This window comes from Chiloscyllium plagiosum, unplaced genomic scaffold (assembly GCF_037043375.1).
Source record: "Chiloscyllium plagiosum isolate Xiang-an unplaced genomic scaffold, Cpla_swu_hap1 HiC_scaffold_2, whole genome shotgun sequence".
Lineage (NCBI taxonomy): Eukaryota > Metazoa > Chordata > Chondrichthyes > Orectolobiformes > Hemiscylliidae > Chiloscyllium > Chiloscyllium plagiosum.
The window spans coordinates 31,750,388-31,776,287 of record NW_028270140.1 but is presented as its reverse complement, the minus strand read 5'-3'; the positions used below and the strand labels follow the sequence as shown (position 1 = coordinate 31,776,287).

Genomic DNA, 25,900 nt, shown 5'->3' with positions numbered 1-25,900 from the left:
ATTTAATATGATCGTGGCTGATCATCAGCAAAATTCCATTTCCTTGGCCAATGACAGTGAATGAAGTAATGGTGAACATGAATGTAATTTTATGGGGATTTTGAAAAACGGTTATTTATGGTGAGTTCCAGTAAAATCAGAAAAGACTAAGGATAACTTTAAGGAGGTACTCAAAATCAGGAAGTGTTTTGATGGAGTAAATAAAGAGAAAATGTTTTCAGTGACAGGAAAGTCAGCAACCAGGGAATACAGGTTAAGGAAATCAGCCAAAATAACAGAGGGTGCATAGAAAAGACATCCTTTTACACAATGGGTTGGTACGCCCTGGAATACACTACTCACAAGGGCATTGGAATGGGATTTATTAATAACTTGATTTATTAATAACTTTTAAAATTGCATAAAGACTCGAATGGGAGAAAATTGTAGGATGATGTGGAAATGAATAGAAGAATGGAACTAACTGGAAAGTTCTCAAACAGCTTGTGCAGAAATGATGGAACAAATGGCCTCCTTCTGTGGGCTAGCATTCTACGATTCTGGCTACTCACACACACAACAGGAATCAATTAATGGGGAAACTGTCCTATTCTGAGAATCCAAGTGATCAGAATAATCAGAATATAAATGAGAATGAGAACTTGTGCTCTAAATTCTGTGCCTTATGATCCTGCCCCACAAGCTACCTGAAGGAGGAGCCGCGCTCTGAAAGCTCGTATTTCCAAATAAACCTGTGGGACTATAACCTGGTGTTGCGTGATTTTTAATGATAATGAAATAGTTAATGGAGATGAAACCTTGTTGATGGACTGTAATACAGCTCTATGAGATTCTTAGACAATGGTGAAATGTGTCTTTGGAAGGGTTGAGGCTATTGCTTTACCTTAGGGCAAAATAAAACAAATGTACAACAACTGGACAGTGAAAACCACAGTACCAAATCCTGAAACCATCACTGACATTACAACTTCCATTTTTCTTCAAATTAAAAATGAGGAAAGATTTTCTTATTTGAATATGCATCGACAAAACATTTGGAAGACCTTGCCACGAGAACTTCCAGTTGGTTTATATTCTTGCCCTGACATGACTGAAGTTGCCAGTATAACGGACCACAATGCATACTCATCAGGTCAACATCAGGGAAATTAGTCGGTTTCCAATCTGTCACTGCAGCATCAACACGTTCAGTTTCTGGAACTCTCTATATTTATGCTGTGGTTCAACACAGATTCCTTGTACATTAATCTCCTCAGCAAGAGCTAAGAGGATAAAACATGGAATGTATGGCACAATAAGAGACTGTTCAAATCAAGTGATCTATGCTGATAGTCACATGTTTGTCATATTCTCTCACTCCTCTTCATCTCACCCCATCAGCAAATCACTCCCAACTATGCCAGAGAAATGAGAATAGAAAACTGTTAAGAAATTTCAAATGTAGAATGGATGGACAAGGAAACACAAATCTTACAGGTTTGGGATCTTCATGTCATGTCTGATTTGTCAGTGCAATTCTTCCAGATGGCGCCATTCTCAGTAATTAGGTAGTTATTTAATACCCTAGCCAAACAATAGGAGTTGGAGAAGGCCATTTAGTTCAACGGGTCTGTTACAATATTCAGTAAGATCATGGCTGATCTGTAATCCTACTCCATCCATCTGCCTTTGCTCCAGTTCCCTAACCAAGATTGATTAACCTTAGATTTAAAATTAGCAATTAATCTAGCATCAATAATTGTTTGCAGTAGACAGTTACACCTTTTCAATACCCTTATAGAATAGAATAGAATCCCTACTGTGTGGAAACAAGCCGTTTGGCCCAACAAGTCCACACTGACTCTCCGAACAGTAACCCACCTAGGGCCATTCCCCTACTGCTTTACACCAGACTAATACACCTGACCTACATATCTCTGAACACTATGGACAATTTAGCATGGCCAATTCACCTAACATGCACATCTTTGGATACCCATTGCATTGAAATGTAACCTACTTTTACTATCGACTTCCAATCAGGGGATAGTTCTCTCTACCTACTTGGTTTGCTATCCTTAATAGCCTTAAACTTTGATGAAGTCACACTCACCCCATACATCCCAATCTACACCCCGAGCCGAAATGACACTCTGGTTTTGTCAGTATCGAGGTTTGAGGGCAAACCCAATGTTCACACATTGGCCGAGAATTTGACAAAACTGCCAGTTTTATAACCACAAAGTTCAGCATCATTACTGTGCAAATCAGATAGCAACGTCTGGTGTCTGCATCTGAGCAGGTAAACAGAGGAAGCTGGAGGGTGCTGTCACTGATATTTTGCTGCTCAACAGGATGCATTTTTGCAGTACTCACAGTTACGATCAACACAGTCTCCGGGATTTGACATGAACTTCAATCAATTATGTACTATTATCATTGCGAAAGCCACTGAAAAGTTTATTAGATCTTCTGCAGTAAGGGTAATTAAGTTTTTAAAAGGTGTGCTAACCTAACATTAACCCTGAAAAAAAATGTAAACACTGCATATTGTCATTCACCTATTAAAATAATAAATGTAGCCATCTTTAAAAGTCTCTGATATTTCAGCTCCTACAGTGATCCCATATCCCAGTCTTCAGTTTGTTTTCCAGTGAATTATCAAAGAGTAAATTTTAACCCTTTACTCTCTGCTTTGCTCTCTATGAGAATTCTTCAATCTGTTTGGCTGACTAGCCAGCTTGATGGCATTAATGCTTCTGGATGCCACAGTTGCAATACAGATGGTGCCAAGTGGAAATTAACACCCTTATAGTGATTACCTATGCCATGTGTTTTCAGATACCATTGCCACAGCGTCTTTGGTATTGACACAGCATTTGACTGCGTGTAGTATCAAAGGGCCTAAGTAAGAGTGGAGCCAATAGAAATCTGGGAGAAAACTCTTCGCTAGTTAGAATCAGACCTGACTCAAAGAAAGATGGCTGTGGTTGTTGAAGGTCAATCATCTCAAACCCATGATATCTCTGCAGGAGTTCCTCAGCTGATTGTCCTACCTCAAACTATCATCAGCTGCTTCATCAATGATCTTCCCTCCACCATCAGATCAAAGGAGAGGACTTCACAATATTCTGCATCATTCACTACTACTCAGCTACTGAATCAGTCCATGTCAAAATGCAGCATAGATAACATCCTGGCTTCAGCTGATGAATAACAAGTAACATTCACATACAAATGGCATGCAGTGACCCCATCTCTAGAGTCCCAGCAATTGCTCCTTGATATTCACTAGCTTACCATCATTGTCACTGAATCTCCCACTATCATTGACTAGAAACTGAACCAGACCAATCATATAAATACTGTGGCCAAAAGACATAGGTCAGAGGTTAGAAATTCTTCAGCGAGTAACTTACCACTTGCCTCCGCGAAGTCTGTCCCCCATCTACAAAGCACAAGTCCAGTCTGAAATGATTGAATACTATTCACTTGCCTGGACGAGTGCAGCACCAACAACAGTCAAGGAATTTGACACCATCCAGAATAAATCAGCCCTCTTGACTGGCACCACATTTGAAACCTTCAACATCTGCTCCCTCCACCATTGATGTACAGGGGAACATGGGAACTATCTGCAAGATGCAACGCATCACTTCTCCATGGTTCCTTAGACAAAACCTTCCAAAGCCATGATCTCTACCACCTAGAAGGCCAAGAGTGACAAATGCATGGGCAAACTTCCACCAGCAAGGCTCGCTCCAAGACAATCCTGTCCCTAACAGCACTGAGAGTGGAATCAAGTGGAATGAAGTGGTTCCAGAAAATAGCTTGTTACTAACTTGTCAAGGGCAGTTAGGGATGGGCAATAAATATCAGTGACACCATATCCTGTGAATGAATAAAAAGTGTTCTGGACCTTGGAAGAATTAGAGATACCGGTTGTTACAACATATAACATTCTTGGAGGGTTTGACAGAAGAAAGAAAAGCTCACTACCTCGCTCAGTTGAGACTCTGTTTCCCCTGATTGTAAAGTTTAAACTAAAGGATCACAGCCTCAGGATGAGAGATCAAGCATATAGAACTGAGATAAAGAAAAATCTCATCCCAGTCTGGTAACATTTCCAAATCTGCTTGCTCAGTACGGAATGCACATCAGTTTAGTGAAGTAGGAAGCTTGGAATATCCACAGATTATTTCACACCATTGCGACACAGCTCAGATAGGTACTCATTGGCCTAAGCTTTTGTCAAGAGGTTGGATATCACTGTCATTACAAGAATGACAGCAGAGGCCTGAACCCTTAAGTTATGCCATTTCTTGTTTTTGCAGCAGGATAATTGTGAGCAGACTCTACATTTCCCAACCATGGCTTTCGTGCAGTCCGGACAGCTTCAGGAGCAGGGCAATGCGTCAGAGTTTCATAGATGGCTGCAGGCCCTGTGGGCACTATGCTATCTTCAGGTTCTTTCGGAAACAATCTTTGATGTAGGTGCTCAGTGCTAGAATGTGATGCACTCCTTACAGAATCCAGCTGTTCGACATTAAGGATAGTCTCAACTAATGGGGATATGGGTTGCAGGATAAGTGGGTCAAAGATACTATAACACACAGACAAAAGTGGAATTAGTCAACAGTTGACTGCCAAGCATGAAACAGTTTCAGAATTTTGGAAACGGCAGTGATTTTTGCCGTATACAACATCTTCGGGAGTGAGTCGAAAAATATGATGCTGCAAAAGCACAGTCGGTCAGGCAGCATCCGAGGAGCAGGAGAGTCGATATTTCCAACATGAGCTCTTCATCGGGAGTGAGTCTGAGTCAGTGTGACTGTAGAACTGGGTCAGCCAGGCTAAACATGGGAGCCAAGTTGTTTCAGGAGTTTTGTTGTAATGTCATATTCTGCTGCTTTCCCACATTTCAGGGCCCTTAATGCTTTCTTCAGTTCTATGCTAACTCCATTTAACCATTGGTCATTGTTTGGGCTCACGTATCAGGATGAGATAGACCCACTCTAGGAGCTGTTTACCATTACTGTCTGGTGAATAATCCTAGCCAGTGGAGGAGGCTGATGCAGTCAAGCATATAGGTGACTGAATGAGGCAACATTGGTGGAACTTGCTGCTCCCAGCTGGCACTTGGAGCCTGAACACAAATGCAATACAGAAACCATCAAACCAAACGATGTCATAGAACAGGATTCAAGACAGACGTGGCTGCATCAGTAATGCCATGTCAGAGATAGATGTCCCAGCTGTGTTTAGCCTTTGTCAACCCTTTGATACAATAGTGACCTGTTTCTCTTGGATGCAATGTCAACGGAGTATTGGGTGGCGGAATATTCGAAGAGGTTTTGTTTGGCAGCCAAGTGCACCTCAATATTACAGTGTAAGATTCAGAGAGCGTGCCTTATTACCATAAAACCAGAGGGTTGCTCAATGCTAAGAGTTGTAGTTCTGGGAAGGATTGGCAGCTTTGTCAGAGTCCTTGAATATTCTCTTGGTATTCAGTCAACTGGTAAGACCATTTGCTTCCTCAGGGATGCTCGAGTACTGATGGGGGAAGCAAAATGCAAATAGTTATGCATTGTCCCCTTCTCTCCTTCTTTCAGACACTCCCTAAAACCTGTGTTTTTGGACAGGCTTTTGGTCACCTAAAACCTGATCACATGGTTTAATCCCAACTATTTTAAGATGCTTTATGGTGTTAAAAGCACTACATAAATGCAAATTGTTGCTCTTCATGTATAGTAATGGAAGATATATTGCTGAATCTGAAAGACGTATAACCAAGCACAACTTGCTCAAATGTGCTGGGACAACTTGTTGAATATGGCAAAAGTGAGGACTGCAGATGCTGGAACCCAGAGTTTAAATTACAGTAGTGTTGGAAAAGCACAGCAGGTCAGGCAGCATCCAAGGATTGTCCCAAACATTAGGAGGGGTGTGCAAATGTTCAGTTTCATCTGGGAATTACTGATGGTTCAGAAGAAATGAGTAACCATATACGCGGTTTGAGATCGATGGTTTGTAGCGAAATAAACTTTCTGAAAATAATTCAGATCTGTTGTAGTTCCCTATACCTGAAGAGAAATCTTCTGTTCCGCCCTTGCCTAAAGCACAGGTGTACATTGAGAACCTTCAGGTATCTTATGCTAAAGAAATACATACCAATCTCATGCAGTGGCAAGTTATATCATGTGAACCAGTCAGTCAACCAGACATACTACTGTTTCTCAGCACTCCCATAAGGTCTATACAACAAAATTGCCTAGGGTAGACATTCTCACGCAAGAAGCCAATTACATTCACTCACTGACACAAAAAGCAGATCTCTCCATTGAATTCGCTACATGACTAAACACATATGTATACTCTGCTCTGAGCCTCAATTCCTTACCGCCTTACCCTGATCACCATGACCAGCCCACTCTTTCACATGGAAAATTCTTCATCCTCTCAATAGTCTTGATAATGTCCACATATTATCCAAAATGGGAAGGACTTGGAAGGATATGGGCCAGGTGCTGGCAGGTGGGACTAGATTGGTTTGGGATAACTGGTCGGCATGGATGAGTTGGACCGAAGGGTCTGTTTCCGTGCTGTACATCCTCTATGACTCTAAAATCCTAACCCTTCATCTGCAAATTATTCCAGCCTTACCTTGTACATTTTTCTGCCCGCGAATGCAAGTAGAAAGCAAAAAACAAATCAAAAATTCTGACATTCCTACCACAGGACAAATTGTAAAACTCCTGTCCACAATGCTAATTACATATAATATTACCTCCCAAAGGAGTACCAACTTTTGAGGTACTACTGGAAAATGCACAAAACAACCCACACGCCTATTGATTGTCACGAGCATGTCAGATGCTGGCTCAGGTTAAAACAAATGCCTGACTCTCTCCACAGGACTATTAACTATTTTAGAATATGTATCTGCTTTGAAGTTAACAGACCAGGAAAAACACAGGCCTTTCAGACCCACTGGTCCAAGCAAGTGCTTAGACTCCACATGATATCCCCATTTTCTTACTTCATCTCTTTCTTTCAGCATATCCTTCCAATTGATTAGATTAGATTCCCTACAAGTGTGGAAACAGGCCCTTCGGCCCAACAAGTCCACACCAACCCTCCAACCACCCAGACCCCTCTGACTAATGCACCTAACACTATGGGCAATTTAACATGACCAATTCACCTGACCTGCACATCTTTGGACTGTGGGAGGAAACCAGAGCATCCAGAGGAAACCCACGCAGATACGGATAGAATGTGCAAACTCCACACAGTCAGTCGCCCAAGCCTGGAATCGAACCTGGGACCCTGGTTCTGTGAGGCAGCAGTGCTAACCACTGAGCCACCGTATCTCCCTAGGCTTGTTATAATATCTCTTAAACCAGCTAAGTGTCAAATTTTGCCTGGTAAGTTTCATGTGATTTGCTCTATAACATTTAACTATATTATATTTGATTTAAGCTTTATTGTCACATGTACTCAAGTACAGGAGCACAGAGAAAAGTGTACAACGTCGCCACATAGGGAGCATCTTAGTTATGAAGGTACCGAAGTACAAAACTTAGGTAGAAGTAATAACATAGAGAAACAAATTTAAAAGTAAAGCATACCATTGTTCTTAGTATAAGTCGAAAAATAAAGAATTAAAGTTTAAAGTTAACATTACAGTCCTAAATGCAAGTTGTCGTTGGTGCAAGCAGTCCGCTCCCTAATTGCATATGTTTTAAAGTTTTTGTAAACTGAAAACACAGCATGAGCTGCTACAGAGAAGGCTTGTCCCAGAAAATCCATATTATTAAAAATCAGGAAAAACAATGTCCCAAAAGTTCAACAATCCCAATTTAAAACAACATGTCATTACAGCAGAAAGAACTATACCACAAAGGTGATTACATAATTAAATAAGTTACACAATTACCAAACAATTCATGACATTTAGCTGTGATACTGTTCTTAAGTACTCAGAATAGAGACTTCAAATTATATTTCAATATCCAGCGATAACAGAGTAAACTTTCAAAACGTGCTGATGATCATCCCAAGCTTGGAGGTGTGGCAAGTCGTTGAGAATAATGTTAATCAAATCCAACTGGTCATCAGTAGGGTTGACAAATGGGCCGATGAATGACAGATGGAATTTAATACACACAAATGTGAGGTCATCCATTTTGACAGCAGTAACAGTGAGAGACAATATTGACTGGCACAGTTTTAAAGTGTTCAGGGGCAGGGGCACCTGGGGGAGGGGGGTTCTTGTGCATAGATTCGAGAAGGCAGCAGATATATTGAGGGAATAATTAATAAAGAACATGTGATCTTGGATTTTATTAGAAAGGGTACTGGGTAGTTACTCAGGGAAGTTAATTTGGATCTTTATAAAGCTCTGATCAGAGTAGTGCATGGGAATCTGATTGTCCACACATTAGGAATGACGTGAATCCTCAAGAGGATGCAGATGAGATTTACCAGAATGCTTCTTGGAATGAGGAGCTTTGGGTTCTTCATGAATGCAAGGAGATTGAGGAGAGGTTTGACAGAGGTGTACAAGACTATTCCAGCACTTACGGACACAGAGGGAAAGTTTTGGGGAAGAACTGCCATGGAATGGGGGAGGGGTGGAGAACTATGAGGAAGAACATTTTTACGCAACAAGTTGTAATGACCTAGACCTCTTTGCTCATGAAGCTGGCATTAGAGGCAATAAGTGATTTCAAAAGAAAAATGGATTGGCACTTGGAAGAAAAAAAAACTTGCATTGGCACAGGGGACTGAGCGGGAGAAATGGGATTGGCCGGACTGCTCCATACAAAGCTGGCATGGATCAAAGAGCCCCTTTCTGTGCATTAACCACAACAACTATGGGCATAGTGTTCATTTGTATGAAGTGTCTCAGGTTGCTTTTTTCTGCTATTATAGGTGATATTTAAATGAAATTTGTTTCTTAAAATAACATAGAGGAACTAGAGAGGGTGCAGATAAAACTTACAAAGAATAATACCAGAAATCCATGGCTATACAAATCAAGAAAGGCTAGAAGAGTTGAGTTCTCTAGGGTAAAAGAAAAGACAGCTGAAACATGGCCTAATAGAAGTCTTTAAATTATCTAAGAATTTGAAAAGTGGATACAAAGACAGGGTTTTCTCTTGCAGTGAAGAGCATAAGTAGCAGCCATCAATATAAGGTAGGTAATACAATACGGAAGAGGCAAAAACATTATGGATGCTGAGGGAATTCAGGAGAAATCTCTTTAACCAAACAGCAGTGAGAACGAGGATCTTGTTACCACAAGGAATGATTACAACAAGTACAATATCTCAAATCCAGTATCCTTGTGTCCAAAACGACACTGGATTCTGGATTTACAAGATTTTGGGTCAAGCCGTGTTAGCTGGGCTCCAGGTTTACTTGGTGTGCAGGGCAAACCAGTCAAACTGGTAACTAGTCTGGAGCCACAATGGGCTTGGCTAAATTGTCCAGGTAAGTCTTTTAAAATTGTAATCAATTATAATTGACACATGGAAAGTTATACAAACTGTATAATCATAAGACATAGGAGCAGAGGTCAGCCATTTGACCCATTGACTTTGCTCTGCCATTCAATGAGATCATGATCTGATCATTCTCAACTCCACTTTCCTGCCTTTTCCTCATAACTCTTGATTCCTCACTAATTAAAATCTGTCCATCTGAGTCTTGAAGGCTTTAAGTGACCCACCCTCAACAGCCTCTGATGAAGGAGCAGCGCTCCGAAAGTCATCCCTGTGTCCACTCCAGTCTAACACTGACACATACCTCCTCATCATGGAGAAAAAACACCAGCATTTATTGTGCATCTTTCACAACCTTGAGACAACTCAAAACAGTCCCATAGCCACTGAAGTGGAAACTCCCACAGGGAGTGTGGTAGTTATCAATTAATCTGTGTATCTTAAGGATACTGTAATTGTCAGGGTACTAAGGAAAGCTCTCCAGATCGTCAAATAAGTCCCAGAAGATTTCAGGTCCACCTGGGATGGCCAAACAGCAGAGCTGACAGTACAGCCCTCCCTTAGCACTGTAGTCCAAGTGTCAGTCTGGTATTTTAAAATGGTTTATAGAGTGCAGCTCAAAGGAACAACTTTCTGACTCAGAGGCAGAAGTGCTACCTAGTGAGGCACAGCTCATTCTTTTAGATGCTGAGCAATGTGCCATGCACTTCCAGAAATTCTGTTATCATCCCACGTAAGTTCCTGCTATTCTTTATTCTTTGACAATGTTGCAAATATCACACGCACTGTCCTCTATGATGTCAGAAGCATAAGTTGCCCACAATACTATCCAATATTTCACAACTTAAATATGTGACTTTAAAATTTAAAATGTTGAAACTGCTCATTAACCTTGTCTGTTTAAAAAAGGTATCCATCACGGATTTTACAGCTGAATACTTTAAGTAACACCGCCAAAATGTTAGTTAAAGAGCAGCAACTTCAGAAAGATACATCAGGATTTAATTAAAACTGCACAACTTTAATTTGCACGTGTAAATGTAAATTGCTAGGTGAGGATAATATCTGTATAGAATATTGTTTAAAACCAAAGGAAGAGAGGCAGAATAGAATAAACGACATGGCAATTTGCAGGGCTGTTGGGGAAGAACAATGAGAATGAGCCTAATTGGATAACACCTTTGAAGATCCAGCACAGAGACAAAGGGCCAAATAGCCTCGTTCTGTGTCGTCAAATTCAAAATTAGAAGAGAATGAGTCAAAGACACTGAGGAAGAAGGCCGGAGGGCAAAAGGGACCAATGGTTGCACAGAATTTACAAAACCAGCCCATTCGGCCCATCTTTATTTTTAAAAAGTCTATTGATGTTACCATCATAAAAATAGAAATAACTGGTCGTTATCACATTGGTGTTTGTTGGAACAGGGTTCAAATTGGCTGTTTTGCATTACCACACTTCAAAAGAAACTTTGAGATGGTCTGAGGTCGCGAAAGGCGCTATATAAATGCAAGCCTGACGCTCTTCCAACTGGACCAAAAAAAACACAACCGAATTGGTAAATGCAACAGTCCGAGTACGACCATCTGGGCACTGCCGGAGCACAGTCGAGAGTTAATTCAGTGTCAAACTTATGGAGAAAGTTTTCGTTGCTAAACTCACCGAGGAGCCGGCCCAGAAGGGACAAGAGTTCCTGACGTTGGGGGACTCGGTGAGGGACAGAGCCCCGAAACTGAGAGACACGATGGAGAAACCCAGAGCGATCTGGAGCAGTCCCAGAGCGAAGAGGGAGCGGCCGTAGAGCGGGCAGTGCAGTGGCTGGCGTGCCGGGCTGGTATTGTTGCTGTTATTGCTGCTGGAGTGCAGAGCCCCCGGCCATGACACACACCGAGCCCGGTTCCGAAGCGGTGGCTCCCCGCTTGGTGTGGTAGCTTGCACTGGGCAGCAAGAAGTGGGCAAGACCACGGGCAGTGACATCCGGCAAGAGAACAGAGAGAGAAAGACAGACAGAAAAGGTTGACTGTGGGGCTTAGTAACCCACAGTCACACCCCTAACAGAGAAAATCACAACGTTTTCTTTGGGAAGCCCCTTCAGTCCCCCAAATCACTCAAAAGCCATTTGCAAGGAACTGCCTTTTAGGAAATGCATCGCTCTCCCAAGTCGCGGTACGTCCCACTTTTCCAACTTTTTTTTTAACCCTCCCCTTGTTTTCCAAAGTGGCTGAGTTGAGTAGTTTTAAAATAACTCCAGGCGAGTTTGGGATTGCATTACCAGATCTGGCACACACACACAAGCCAGTCACTTTCAAAGGAGACTTTGACCCTCCGAGGCAGCCACAAGCAGTGCATTTAAAAAAAGAAAATAGGAAACCTAATTTTTAAGACTTTAAAAAAAATTGAGTTTGACCTAGCTAAATACTTTTTTTTAAAAATCCTCCTATTTATTTTTTATTGCGGGCTGCAGCACCTTCCTCGTTCATCATGAATTAGTAGTCCCAGTCGCTTTACAGCCATACCGATGGGGAAAACAAAATCAACATGAGTGGAAAATACCGAGCACGTCAATATTATTGGCATGAAATTTCTTTTGAACGGGTTTCAGAAATGGAGGTCAAACAAGGTATCTTGTTTTGACTACATCCCTGATTGAAGGGTGGGAGGACAGAGTGCTTTGTTGGGTGTAAAAGAATAACTTCTTCATCTGCAGTACCATTAACATGAAACATCGAAGGGACCTCACAGAGTACCGTCAAAGTACCAACTACAAAGGGATTCACAGAAGACAAAACATGCTGGGACTGTACTCCAGGGGAGTTTAGAAGAATGAGAGGGAATCTCATTGAAACATTTTAGACTCTTAAAGGGCTTGTAAATGCTGAGAGGGTGTTTCCCCTCATGTGGGAGTCCCAGGCCAGAGTGCATAGTCTCAGAATAGAGACACCAATTTAAGGCTGAGATGAGGGGAATGGATGTAAGTTTGCTTGCTGAGCTGGAAGGTTAGTTTTCTGACGTTTCGTCACCAGACTAGGTAACATCAGTGAGCTTCTAGTGAAGCGCTGGTGTTATGTCCTGCTTTCTATTTCTGTGTTTAGGTTTCCTTGTGTTGCTGATGTCATTTCTCTTCTTTTTCCCAGAAAGTGGTAGATGGGGTCTAACTCGGTGTGTATGTTGATAGAGTTCCGGTTGGAATGCTATGCTTCTCGGAATTCTCATGTGTTTCAGTTTGGTTTGTCCTAAGATGGATGTGCTGTCCCAGTGAAAGTGGTGTCCTTCCTCAGGTGTATGTAAGGATACTCGTGATAGTGGGTCATGTCTTTTTGTGTCTAGTTGATGTTAATGTATACTGATGGCTCGTTTTCTGCCTGTTTGCCCAATGTCGTGTTTGTTGCAGTTCTTGCACGGTATTTTGTAAATGACATTTGTTTTGCTTGTTGTCTGAATAGGGTCTTTTAAATTCACTAGCTGCTCTTTTAGTATGTTGTTGAGTTTCTGGTCTACCATGCTGCCAAGAGGTCTGAGTAGTCTGGCAGTCATTTCCAAGATGACTTAGACGTAGGGAGAGAGGGTAGAGTTTCAGGATGCATTGTGTCTGCTTGTTAGGGTTTGTTGCTGAGAAATCTGTGGATTGTGTTCATTGGGTATCTGTTCTTTTTGAATACTCTGTATAGATGGGTTTTCTTCTGCTCTTCATAGTTCTTCTGTGCTGCAGTATATAGTGGTTCGTTGAAATAATGTTTTAATGCAGCTTTGTTTTGGGTGTTGGGATGATTGCTTCTGTAGTTCAGTATTTGGTCCGTATATGTTGTTTTCCTATAGACGCTGGTTTGAAGTTCCCCATTGGCTGTTCGCTCTACTGCAACATCTAGGAATGGCAGTTTGTAGTGTTTTCCTCCTCTTTTGTGAATTTTATGCCTGAAAAGATATTATTGATGGTTTTTAAGATTTCTTCTAATTTGTTTTGTTTAGTGATAACAAAGGTTTCATCCATGTAGTGGAGGCAAAGCTTGGGTTGGATGGTTGGCAAAGTTGTTTGTTCAAATCTCTGCATTACTACCTCTGCTAAGAATCCTGATATCAGAGATCCCATGGGTGTTCCGTTAGTTTTGTTATTTAAAGTGAAGTGAGTGGTAAGGAATAGGTCCACTAGATTGATGATGTTGTCTTTGCTGATGAAGTATCTGATAATGTAGTCAGGGTTTCCTTGGACAGTTTGATGTTGATGGATATGAACAGGGCTGTAATATCGAAGGAAACTATTATTTCATCCTCTTCTATCTTGGTGTCTTTGGTGTTCAGGAATTCTTGGGTGGAGTGAATGGAGTGGTGTGGTTCTTCTACTATGTGTTTTAGTCTTTGGTGTAGCTTCTTGGCAAATCTGTACATTGGTGTTCCAGATAGCGAGTCTGTGGGTCTGACAGGGGCTCCTGGTTTGTGAATTTTGGGTAATCCATAGAATCATGGTGTGTTGGATCTGTCTGGTTTCATTTTCTAGAAGTTTGTCTTGTTTATTTGTCCAGATTTCTGAAGTTTTTTGAGTAGGGATGTGATTTGGTTAAAACAATGACTGCAGATGCTGGAAACCACATTCTGGATCAGTGGTGCTGGAAGAGCACAGCAATTCAGGCAGCATCCGAGGACAGGCAAAATCAACGTTTCGGGCAAAAGCCCTTCATCAGGAATCCTGATGAAGGGCTTTTGCCCGAAACGTCGATTTTGCTGAAGCTCCTCGGATGCTGCCTGAATTGCTGTGCTCTTCCAGCACCACTGATCCAGAATGTGATTTGGTTCTCTAGTTATGGGGTCAAGTCTATCGCTACCTGTTGGCAAGTGTCAGTATCTGCAAGCAGTGCATTCGCTTTCTCGGTGTAGACTGTTTGATTTAAAATGATTGTGAAGCATCCTTTGTCTGCAGGTGGGATAACAATGTTTTTACCTTTTTTTTGAGTCCTTCTAGTGCTTTCCTTTCTTGTGTATTGAGCGTGTTTCCTTCCTTTTTCCTGCTTAATGTTGGTGTGACTCTCTGTCTGATGGTTTGCTAGGTTTCTTCTGTGAGTTTGTTGTCTTTCAGTGTTGTTTCTAATGCTGCTAAGAAATCTTTCTTGTCCGCATCACGGAAATTGTACTTTAATCCTCAGTGTCTGTTAAGTGTTGGTCAGATAAGTTATTTTTAATCCATGCTTCTCTGTTGTTAGTTTGTGAGGGGGAATTTCTTCCAAGGGTTGAGTCTTTGCCCCCACAGCTCTCTGGCAAGGAGTTCCAGAGTTGTGTTGTGTGTTTATGGCTGAGATAGATACATCCCTGATCAGGAGGGGAACAAGAGTAATGGGGTTTGGGGAGGGTGGATGCAGGAAATTGGATGTGAGAAATGTTGGATCAGCCATGATCCTATTGACTGGCACAGCAGGCTTGAAGGGGCCGAATGGCCTTCTCTTGTTCCTATTTCTTATGGTCTTATATACCACAGATAATTGGGAAAACTTTGGTCAAAGTGGAGTTTAAAGAGCAGAGACAGAGGGCTTTCCAGAGCTTGCAGGCCAACTGATGCTACAACAGGCACTGGTGGCAAAAATAAACCAGGGGGCAATTTCAAAAAGTCAGAACTGAGAGAGTTCAAAGAACTCCAGAGATTTGTAGGGATGGAGACAGCCACAGAGATTGGCATAGTTAAGGCACTGGAGAGATTTGAATAAGAGAATGTGATTTTTAAAATCAAGGTGCCACTTGTTGTGGGAGCCAATATAGGTGAGAAGTGAACAGGACTTGAAGTGTGACTGGATGAGCAGGGGGTTATAAAGGGTGTGAAATGTGAGACCAGCCAGGAGTGTGTTGGAATAGTCAAGACTAGAAATTAATTACAGAATCTTTCTAGATATGATTTGGAGATGCTGGTATTGGACTGGGGTGTACAAAGTTAAAAATCACACATCAGGTTATAGTCCAACAGGTTTAATTGGAAGTACACTAGCTTTCGGAGTGAGCTCCATCACCTGATGAAGGAGTGTCGCTCCGACAGCTAGTGTGCTTCCAATTAAACCTGTTGGACTATAACCTGGTGTTGTGTGATCTTTCTAGATAGAAAGACATAGCAGAAGTACAGAAGGCATAAAGTGCTAAAATGAAGATTAATTACAGAGAATGTCATCGCACAGAAAAAAGCTGTTTGCTCAACTGAACAATGTTTATGCTCCACATGAGCCTCCTCCCACCTTATTTCATCTCACACAATTAGCATGTTTTTATATTCCTCCAGCTTCCCCTTAAATGCATCTATGCTACTTACTGCAACCACTGTGTGTGGTAGCAGAATCTACTTGCTAAGTAAATATATAATTACCCGGTCTTTACTGTAGCAGAGCACCTAATAATGGCTACGATTTGTTAGGCTTGAACCTTGTACACAGCTTAATACTGTAAATATTTAGTATGGGCACTTGCTGAAGGTACAATCTGAGAATGTAGCAGCAGGGAAAATCAAACATCGGGACTTTGAATGAACAGGGCAAGCAACTGGCTGTTCAAAACAAATAAATTAAAGGATAGGGACATAGAGTACAGGATCTGAACAAGGAAATGTACATTAATTCAACACCTAGACAGTTACAGAATAAGAACATTTACAATTTCATGTAAAGCTGCAGCTGTTCTGCTCAAATTATTTGCATCAAACTCCAATCCTTTAAGGCCAAATAAATGTAACTTTTGGCCTGTGTGCAGTTACCCATTAGGAACTAAGCTGAAATTTGAACGAATATTGAGGCTCCAAGATTGGTCCCCAATGATTCCTTTGACATCGGAACTTACCAGTTGTCTCCATGTTGCTGCTTCTTCACTTTTTTCCCCCCCCATTCCTTATCCCAATTCTTCTTATTTATACTATAAATTACAATAGTTTGAAATTTGCCATTCTTGCATTAGTCCTGGTGAGCCCAAGTCAAAAAGCTTCAGTAACATTTTTCCTTTTTTTTCAGCAATATCCAGTTCTATTTGTTTTTTTATCTGTCTCATACCAATTTCAACCTGAACATTCAGTTGAGAAATGTTGATAATGACGTGACAGAGAAGGGATTAAGGTGGCTGTTCTCTCACTGGCAGTAAGTGTGAGAATGTGATCTTCAAAGACATCCTTCTGATTTTCCTACTTGCCTTTCATCTTGATCCAGACCTAATTCTTTCCAGTATTTTCTATTCTTCCACCACTGCTTCCATGAAGAATCCAATCTACTCCTGTCTCCAGTCCTTCACCTCACCTTTCATGCTTCATCCACCTCATACACTCTGCAAGTATGTGTGGAAAGTCCAGAGGTTCCCTGAACTGTAATTTATTTCCTTCCTCATCTTCCATCCTCTTCATTTTCCTAAAATGTGGGCTTTCAAAATTGTATTTATTTGCTTATGTTTCCTCAAGAAAAGAAATCAAGTAGAAGTTTGGGGTGGCATGATGACTTAGTGGCTAGCACTGCTACCTCACAGCATCATGGAACTGGGTTCGATTCCACCCTCAGGTGACTTTGTGTAGCCATCTTGAGTCAGAACTATTCTGAACTCAGTATTCTTTAACTATGGAGCCTTCTATCTAAAATACTCCCTTTCTTTCCTCCTCTTTTCAGTTTGGTGAATCTAGAGTTTGAACTCATCATTAGATGTCCTTCAGGTAACAATAGGTTTATACACTTAATATGCCAGCAAGCTGAATTTGAAATAAACTCTGCTTAGGGGCAGCATGGTGGCTCAATGGTTAGCACTGCTGCCTTGCAGCACCAGTGACCCAGGTTTGATTCCACCCTCTGGCGACTGCCTTTGTGGAATTTGCACGTTTTCCCCATGTCTGCATGGCTTTCCTCCCACAGTCCAAAAATGCACAGGTTAGGTGGATTGGCCATGCTAAAATTGCCCATACTGTCTAGGGATGTGTAGGTTAGGTGGATTAGCTGTGGCAAATGCAGGGTTACAGGGATAGGGTGGGGGTAGAATGTTTTTTGGACAGTCAGTATGGCTTCGATGACCCGAATGGCCTGCTTCCACACAGTAGGGATTCTATGATTCTAGAATGAGGAAAAGTATTCTGTTGTCTTGCTGTCTGTAAGAAAATGTAATTATTCCAGTTGCTAAATGTGAAGCAAAAACTGGTGAGATGAATTGGAAATTTTGTTCAACATTCAACAATCTAAATAAAGTATAACAGAAGGAAAAAATCCTTTCAGCTTAACATTGAGGTTTACAAAGCAGAAGCTACAACAGAAATATAATCAGTAGCTCCTCCACCCTACCAAGCCCTGTATAACTTCTTTTCAAAATCAGTAAAGCTCTGTGTTTAAAGTTGTTCACTCTCTATTACAAGTAAGTTTTGACAAACAACTGCTCAAACCACCAGATACTAAAAAGAATATTCCACCTGGCTGTACATTACTGATACATCTTAGAAATGCACACTTTCAGAATATTGAAGACAAATTCAACTAAGGGCATCATAACTGTGGAGAGAAAATAAATCACATTTGAGCTTATACTTTTGGTAGAGACTGAATTCCTCAAGTTCAAAACACAGTCAAATGATTACTAATGTCTAATAGTGTAATGACCAAAATAGCATTGGCTAATCCGGTTAGATAAATGTGATATAAAACAATGGTTGCTATTATAACCTGCTAATGTATGAGAAAGCAAAAAGCTTTGCTTTCAAATAATCCAGTAATTTCAATCCACAGAAGAGATAGTAAGGGGGAAAATGACAATGAAGCAAATGGACTCATTTAAAGATTGTGGCAACGTGTTCAGATCTCACCACGGCAGCTGGTGAAATTTAATTTCAGTTATCAGTCTCTAAAATCAAGCAAAACCATAAAGTTTACATTTAACTTTCCTCGTTAAAAAATTGGTATGATGCACTCATATCCTTCAGAAAGAAATCTGCCATTCAAATCTACAGTAATGTGGATGACTCTGAACTGACCATCTGAAATGGCCTAGTAAGCTGCACTATTTAAGATTTGGAGGTGCTGGTGTTGAACTGGTGTGGACAAAATTATAAATCACGCAGCACCAGGTTATAGTCCAACAGGTTTATTTGGAAGCACAAGCTTTCGGAGCACTGTTCCTTCATCAGGTGGTTGTGGAGCATAAGGTCATAAGGCATAGAATTTATAGCAGAAGTTTACAGTGTGATGTAACTGAAATGTCTTTTTCAATACATCATTTCAGTTGCATCACACTGTAAACTTTGGCTATAAACTGTCTCTTATGATCTTATACTCCACAACTACCTGAAGGAGCAGTGCTCAGAAAGCTAGTGCCTCCAAATAAACCTAGCGTTGTGATTTTTAACTTTGTATATTATTTAAGGGTAATTAATATTGGCTACTCAGGCACTACCTGGCAGCTGTAGTGCTGAAGAATTGTGTATCAGAATGAGCTGCATCTCTAGAGAAGTTTTTGAAGTACAGCTCTGATGTTGGAACAACACGTGTCAATTAGACAGATTTGGAAAATAACCCAAATAAATTCTAACCATAGAAGAACTGAAACCATTTACACCATAGTCCTCCATCTGCAATAAGCCTCCTCCCAAGTGTTGAGGAAAATGATGAAAGGACACATTAGTAATACAAATAAACTGAATCATCAATTCGCCAGTTCTGAGGAAGGGTCACTAGACCGGAAACGTTAAATCCAATTTCTCTTCACAGGTGCTGTCAGACCTACTGAGCTTTTTCTGGCAAATTCTGTTGTTGTTTCCATCAATTTGCCAATGTCCTGTTTCACCCACACTCAAGCTTACTAGATTTACTAGAGTCATGTACTTGTCTGAACACGGTGATCCAGATGGGCTGCCTAATGGGGATGGTTTGGAGAGGAATGGGGGAAGCAAGCGAGAAGAAAGCGAGAAGAGAAAGAATGGCTGATAAAGGATTATAAGGAGGCGAGAATGAGCTAGCTGTGCTGAAAGCAGGCTGTGTCATTGAGAGGGTCTCGGGGGTGGGCGTGGGAAAAGGGATATGAAGGTAGTAGTGAGTTTTGAGAAGATTTGTAGCTCAGGTTGAGGTTCTAGATGTGGGTTTCCTCGCTGAGCTGGAAGGTTGATGTTCAGGCTCTAAAATTATTGTACTCAGTATGGAGTTCTGAAGACTCCAGAGTCCTTGCAGCAAAAAAAAAATAGACAGTTCTTCCAGCTTGTGCTGAGCCATGTCTGGAGCCCTGCAGTATATCTGAGACAGACATGTTGGCCAGGGAACATAGTGGTGGGTTCAAACAGCAGACAACTGGAAGCTCAGGGTCATTTGTCTGGACAGAATGTAGATATTCCTCAAAGTAGAGGAGTTCACAATGCGAGCAGGGAATACAATAGACTAGGATTGAATGACGTGCCAATAAATTGCTGTTTCACCTGGAAAGAATGTCTGGGGCCTTGGATAGTGAGGAGGGAATGAGGTAAATGGGCAAATGTTAGACCTTTTATGATCACATGGTAAGGTATTCTGGGGAGGTATTGGGAGCAGAGGAGTTGATCAAGTTGTCCTGGAGGGTACAGTGCCTATAAAGTGTTGTCAAGGGAGGGGAGGGGAATTGTCTGGTGGTGGTAGTGGTATCATCTTGCTTGAGGTGGTAGAAATGTTAGTTCACAATCCTTTGGATGCAATTGCTGGTGGTGAAAAGTGAGAACCAATGGGCCTGTTGTGGGAGGGAAAAGGGGTGAGGGCAGAAGTACAGGAAATGGGTTGGACACAGCCATCAGCCAGGTTATAGTCCAGTTTTATTTGAAATCACAAGCTTTCAGAGAACTATTCCTTAGTCAGGTGACAAACATAGTGCTCTGAAAGCTTGTGATTTTAAATAAACCTGTTGGACTATAACCTGGTGTTGTGTTGACTTCTGACTTTGTCCACCCCAATCCAACACTGGCAGCTCCACATCATGTTAACCATGGTGGCAGGGAATCCCCAGTTGAGGAAAGAGGTCGATGTTTGAGGGACTCCGGTGGATGGTGGCATCATCAGAACAGATGATAGAGGTGGAGAAACCAGGAGAAGGGAATATAGTCCTTACAGGAAACAGGTCCTGGAAGCTGAAGCAACCAGGTACTTAGTTGCTCCATAAGTAGCTGCAGCAAGAGATGGAGGTAGATTTCAGAATGATAGTTCAAGGGAGGGTGTCAATTTGATTGTGTAAAACTTTGACATTGAACAGTTCTGCAAATATAAATGTATTTCAAAAGGAAACTGACTATCAACTGGTGCACAAGTTGGGAAGAATACTTTTATTTGCCATGAGAATTTAACTTGAGCAGTTGAACAGTGGATGGTTCAATCATTAGACTCAAAAATATCTAAAAAACTTCCAACTTCAAATTCTGATTCATCTAACATTTAAGTGATAATTCCAATAAATCACCGTGCATAAACTGACCGCCAGGTTTCTTACATGGTCACATTTCCAAGCATTTGTGAATATCCTGAGAATGCAACAGTCCGTCGCTTTGTGCTTTAGGTGAAAAAAAAAATTGGACCAAAATGGCCCTTAGTTGACTTCCACTAAATGACCATATGACCAAGCTGCCTAGGAGATAAACCTAGTAGGTCCCTGTTTGAGTATTTTCAGTTTAATTTCAGAACAAGTTGGCAGGCAGAAACATCTCTTAAGCAGAGTTCATTTACAGAGTTCATGGTAACATCAGGGACCTACGTTCAATTCGAGCCTCAGGTGACTGACTGTGTGGAGTTTGCACACACTGTCTGCGTGGGTTTCCTCCAGGTGCTCCAGTTTCCAAATATGCGCAGGTCAGGTGAATTGGCTATCCCAATTTGTCCCATAATGTCCAGGGATGTGCAGGCTAGATGGATTAGTCATGGGAAATGTGGGCTTACAGTTAGGGTGGGGAAATGGGTTTGGGCAAGATGCTGTTCAGAGGATCAGTGCAGTCTTGATTGGCCAAATGGCCTCGATCTGCACTGTAAGAATTGTACAATTTGAAATTCTGTGTGCTGTCTAATAAGAGTATAAACCCCTGAAGGACACCTAATAGTGAGTTCAAACTCTGGCATTGCCAAACTGAAGAGAAGGAAAAGGGAGGTTTTATAATCAAGGCTCCAGAGTTAAAGAACAGTGGATTCAGAACAGTTCTGACCCAAGGTGGCTACACTTAAGAATGTACCTCTGAATGGACAGTTTACAACCATGGGACATTTGGAAGAAATTTGAAGAGACAATGTTACTGAAAGTCAGTGGAAGCCCCAAGAAATTTCAAACATTGTACTAAAAAGTATCCGGAGATCAGTTGTCCAATGTTGAAGAGACATTTGACTTGAGTTTTTGAGAGTGTAAATCAAATGGGTGTAGAATGATAAACTTTAAATTAAAAGCAATTGCATTAAGTCAGTGTCCATTGAACTTTTAAATATAGTTGTCTTAAACAGCCAGTTAAAGTGTAGTTATTGGTATTCATGTTCTTAGATTTGTGTCGTAAAATTCTTGTGATTTAAACATGAAGTTTGTGGAGCCATTCTTGTGGTAAATACTTGGGTTTTCAGATTTCCAAACAAAGAGGAGAAAGTGAGGTCTGCAGATGCTGGAGATCAAAGTTGAAACTTTATTGCTGGAACAGCACAGCAGGTCAGGCAGCATCCAGGGAACAGGAGATTCGACGTTTCGGGCACAGGCCCTTCTTCCTGAAGAAGGGCCTGTGCCCGAAACGTCGAATCTCCTGTTCCCTGGATGCTGCCTGACCTGCTGTGCTGTTCCAGCAATAAAGTTTCAACACAGATTTCCAAACAAAACCTTACTGATGTTTAATATGATCCTAGTAATAGGTACAATGTAAAAAACAAATCTTTTATATATGATAGAAAATTTTAAAATAGGCAAGAGGTAAAGAAATGCATGGAATCTTCCAAACCAGGACTTTCTAAAAACTTAATCTAAATCCCATGGTCTTGGTACTTTAAAAGGAGGGTAGCAGAAGTGACACTTAAATACAATTTATTTTATTTGATCAGTTTAAAAACAATATCCTTTTCAATAGGTTAGAAGACAAAAAAAACCTGTGCAAAACACAGACACACATCAATTACAAATGGCAATACAAAATTAGATATTTTCTCTCTGGTCCCTACAAGCACTTTATACCACAACGGTTGATCAGTTAGTAAAATAAACCACTCAAATCAAACCAAAATCCAGTGTCATTACCATCACCAAATATATCTTTTTGTTCAAAAAGAGAGAGGGGGCATGGAGAAAGGCACTTGTTACTGTTCAGAACTCTAATTACTTAAGAGTATCTGGTCAGCTCAAATACTTTATTGTAATTTGCTCTTTATCTTGAATTGCAACAAAAAAAAACTTCAATCAAATGATGAGGGAAAAATACAGTAAAGGCAGTTAGAATAGCATTTTGTAAGGTATAAAGTAGGTTATTCCATAAAGACCTATCAAAATAAAAATGCTGCCACAAATACTTAGCGAGTCAATCAGCAGCTGAAAATTCAAGCACCAACGGACCCGCTGTCCATTTCCAGCTTGTGTTTGTAAATTTCTGTTTTTAAAAAAATTTGGATTACAAAATATTGTTTTCTACAATTCGGTGTCCCTGTATTTGGTTGGTTGCACTGCATGTTGTCCATAGTAACCACGCTTTGAATGGTCAGCTAATTGTCTTCGATACTGCTCATCCTCATCCTCATCCTCATCACTGTAAATGGCTCCACTGGGATCATGGTAGGTATGTGATGGGGGCTTCTGTGGTTCAGGAGACCTGGAGATTTTCACAGGAGAAAATAAATATTCAGTCATTAAAACTTAATGATCAAACAAAACCTGAAAAGTAGAATGGATCAGTGAGAAGCAACAAACATTGCTGAGATAAAAAGAAGACAAAGGGCTGCAGAAACTCAATGAGTCTGACATGATCTGTGTAGACAAAATTAATGTTGAACTCAAAAAGACTTCAAAACTGATGCTATCCATTTAGAATTGTGGCACCAGACACAACTGGGGGCAGCACGATGGCTCAATAGTTAGCACTGCTGCCTCACAGCACCAGGGACCAAGGTTTCGATTCCCGCCTCGGGCAACTGTGTGGAGTTTGCACATTCTCCCAGTGTCTGTGTGGGTTTCCTCCAGATGTTCCAGTTTCCTCCCACAATCCAAAGATGTGTGGGTTAGGTGAATTGGCTGAGCTAAAATTGCCCATTGTGTTGGGTGCATTAGTCAGAGGTAAATATAGGGTTGGGGAATGGGTCTGGGTGGGCTACTCTTCAGAGGAGTGGTGTGGACTTGCTGGGTCAAAGGGCCTGTTTCTATACTGTATTTTCTTAGATTTAGATCTACTTAAAACTTTACACCCCACTACTTTAATTCAGTAACCACAGCATGAAAAAACACAAACTTCTGTTAACTGTGAAATGCTCTGGGGTGTCTGGAGATGGTGAAAAAAGGTTCTATATAAAAATGCATGTTCATTTATTTATCCTCCCTATGCAGGCTAATGCAAGTTTTGACTAATCACTGGAAAGAAAACATGAACTCTTTAATTTACAACTTCCAAATTCTCTTTAGACACAATAATACCAATACTAATCCCAGACAGGATAAAGATGTTGAGAATTTAGCTATAAAGCATTGGTAACCTGAGTTACGTTCACAGATTAACCTTTCTAAAAAAAATGTTTTGTAATTTACATATGAAAGAAGTGAAACTAACTTGGTCACTAACTTAAAAATCACACAACACCAGGTTATTTTTAACCTTGTGATTTTTAACTTTGTACACCCCAGTCCAACACTGGCATCTCCAAATCTTGGTCACTAACAGATGAGAGTCTTATCTTTTGCTATAAATTCTGTCTTATAATTGTGTACTCCACAACCACCTGATGAAGGACCAGTGTTCTGAAGGCTAGTGCTTCCAATTAAACCTGTTGGACTATAATCTGGTGTTGTGTGATTTTTTTAACTCCATTTTCAGTGTACCAGTACTGACTTTCGGTTGAAACCACTAGATGGAGTGCCTTTCAAAGGCTGGGCTTTCCAGTTTAGGGATTTGAAAGAGAAAAGCAGCCATAGGAGGAACCTGTCAACCAATACAGAACATTAACCCTGTCCACCCCTCCCATTCCCATCCAGGAGAATACAGAACAGGGAGGGCTCAAAGCACTGGATTTAAAACAAAACTCACCAATATATAAAGTGAACAGCAGCAGAATACAAATCAAATGGACATGCAATCAAACTAGAGTCAGCAAGCAACCACGGCATGATGTGACCAGTTTATTACCAAAACTAAAGGGAGACAGTGGGAAGAGGAAGATCATGACAGATCTCAATCTCATTGACGGACATCTCAACCATATTACTGAATACCCTTGCACAACTGAAATTGCAGTCTCGGAAACTTCCAACTGACCACAAGCATTCACATGCTTTTGAGAGGAAGAAAGAGTGGCTTTTTTCTTTACCATCCATTACATGAAGTGATTTTTCTTTCACTCCTGAGCTCTAATTTTAAAAGTTCTGACCCCTGACACTGTTCAGCCCCTGCAGAGGAAAATATTTCTCTCCATCTAACCTATCAACCCCTTCAATCATAACGTGATTCAATCCACCTTCTTCTGAAATTGAAGCTTTTAACATGATTAAAAGAAATCAACAGTTTCTCTCTATCAAACTTATTTCTTTGGCTGGGCTGGGGTAAGGGGAGCCCAGAACAGGGGCACTGGATTAAAATTACAAACTGCTCAAGAGAACCTTCATACAAATAAAAGGGTTGTGGAAATTTCGAACTCTTGCTCCCCCACACCATCCGACATTTCCTTCAAACATTTTTTTCTGCTAAGCTCCTTATAAAAACGGAAGCCAACACATCGGAATGCTGATTGGTCGAAGGTTCTGTGCACACCAGTCAGTCATACAGCTTAGAGAGAATCTTTGCCTCCTCTCCCACCCCAAATCAAAAAATAAACCTGTTCAGGGATGAATTAACGTTTTCAAAGTTAAAATTAATAGATTTTGTTGGGTCAGAGTTTACAAAAAAAAAAAGTAGGAAAATGTTACAGCATATAAAACAGAGACGGTAATTGAGTAACAGACTCGAAAGGGGCTGAATGGCCTTCTCCCGTTCCACTTGCTAAGAGATGAAGCATCGATGAGTACTTGGTCTTACCTTTGGAATTGGGGCTGTTCAGCTTTAGGTGGTTTTACAGGGACTGCATAAATATCCGCATATCTCTGTGCTATTTCCAGCTGTAAATGCAAAGAAGGAATTTATCTTTTTCAAAGTAGACATTAGGATGTCTGCATCCAATTCACAATGCTGACTAAATGTAATGTTTGAAAGGTGGAGGACAGGGAGAGAGGTACAGTAAAAGAAGTGCTCAGTTGATTTTTTTTTGTATGTTTATATATTTCACCAAAAACATCTGGACAC

At 40.9% G+C, this 25,900-nt stretch overlaps 2 protein-coding genes across 6 annotated transcripts in view; both read right to left on the bottom strand.

Annotated features, from left to right (window-relative positions):
- entrep1 (endosomal transmembrane epsin interactor 1) overlaps nt 1-11,736 on the bottom strand; it is a 140,675-nt gene extending 128,939 nt beyond the window's left edge. Inside the window, exon 1 of one of the 2 annotated variants that reach the window (XM_043716853.2) lies at nt 11,149-11,736. In XM_043716853.2, coding sequence (XP_043572788.1) covers nt 11,149-11,463 — 315 coding nt within the window. In that variant the 5' untranslated portion in view covers nt 11,464-11,736. The remainder of the gene's footprint in view (nt 1-11,148) is intronic. The other variant, XM_043716843.2, reaches the window with a different exon arrangement.
- Nucleotides 11,737-22,438: 10,702 nt separating this feature from the next.
- tjp2a (tight junction protein 2a (zona occludens 2)) overlaps nt 22,439-25,900 on the bottom strand; it is a 141,603-nt gene continuing 138,141 nt past the window's right edge. For all 4 annotated transcript variants that reach the window (XM_043716825.2, XM_043716815.2, XM_087995710.1 and 1 more), the window contains exons 22-23: nt 25,637-25,716; nt 22,439-23,230 (exon numbers count right to left, since the gene is read on the bottom strand). In XM_043716825.2, the coding sequence (XP_043572760.2) occupies nt 23,050-23,230; nt 25,637-25,716 (261 nt within the window). In that variant the 3' untranslated portion in view covers nt 22,439-23,049. The remainder of the gene's footprint in view (nt 23,231-25,636; nt 25,717-25,900) is intronic.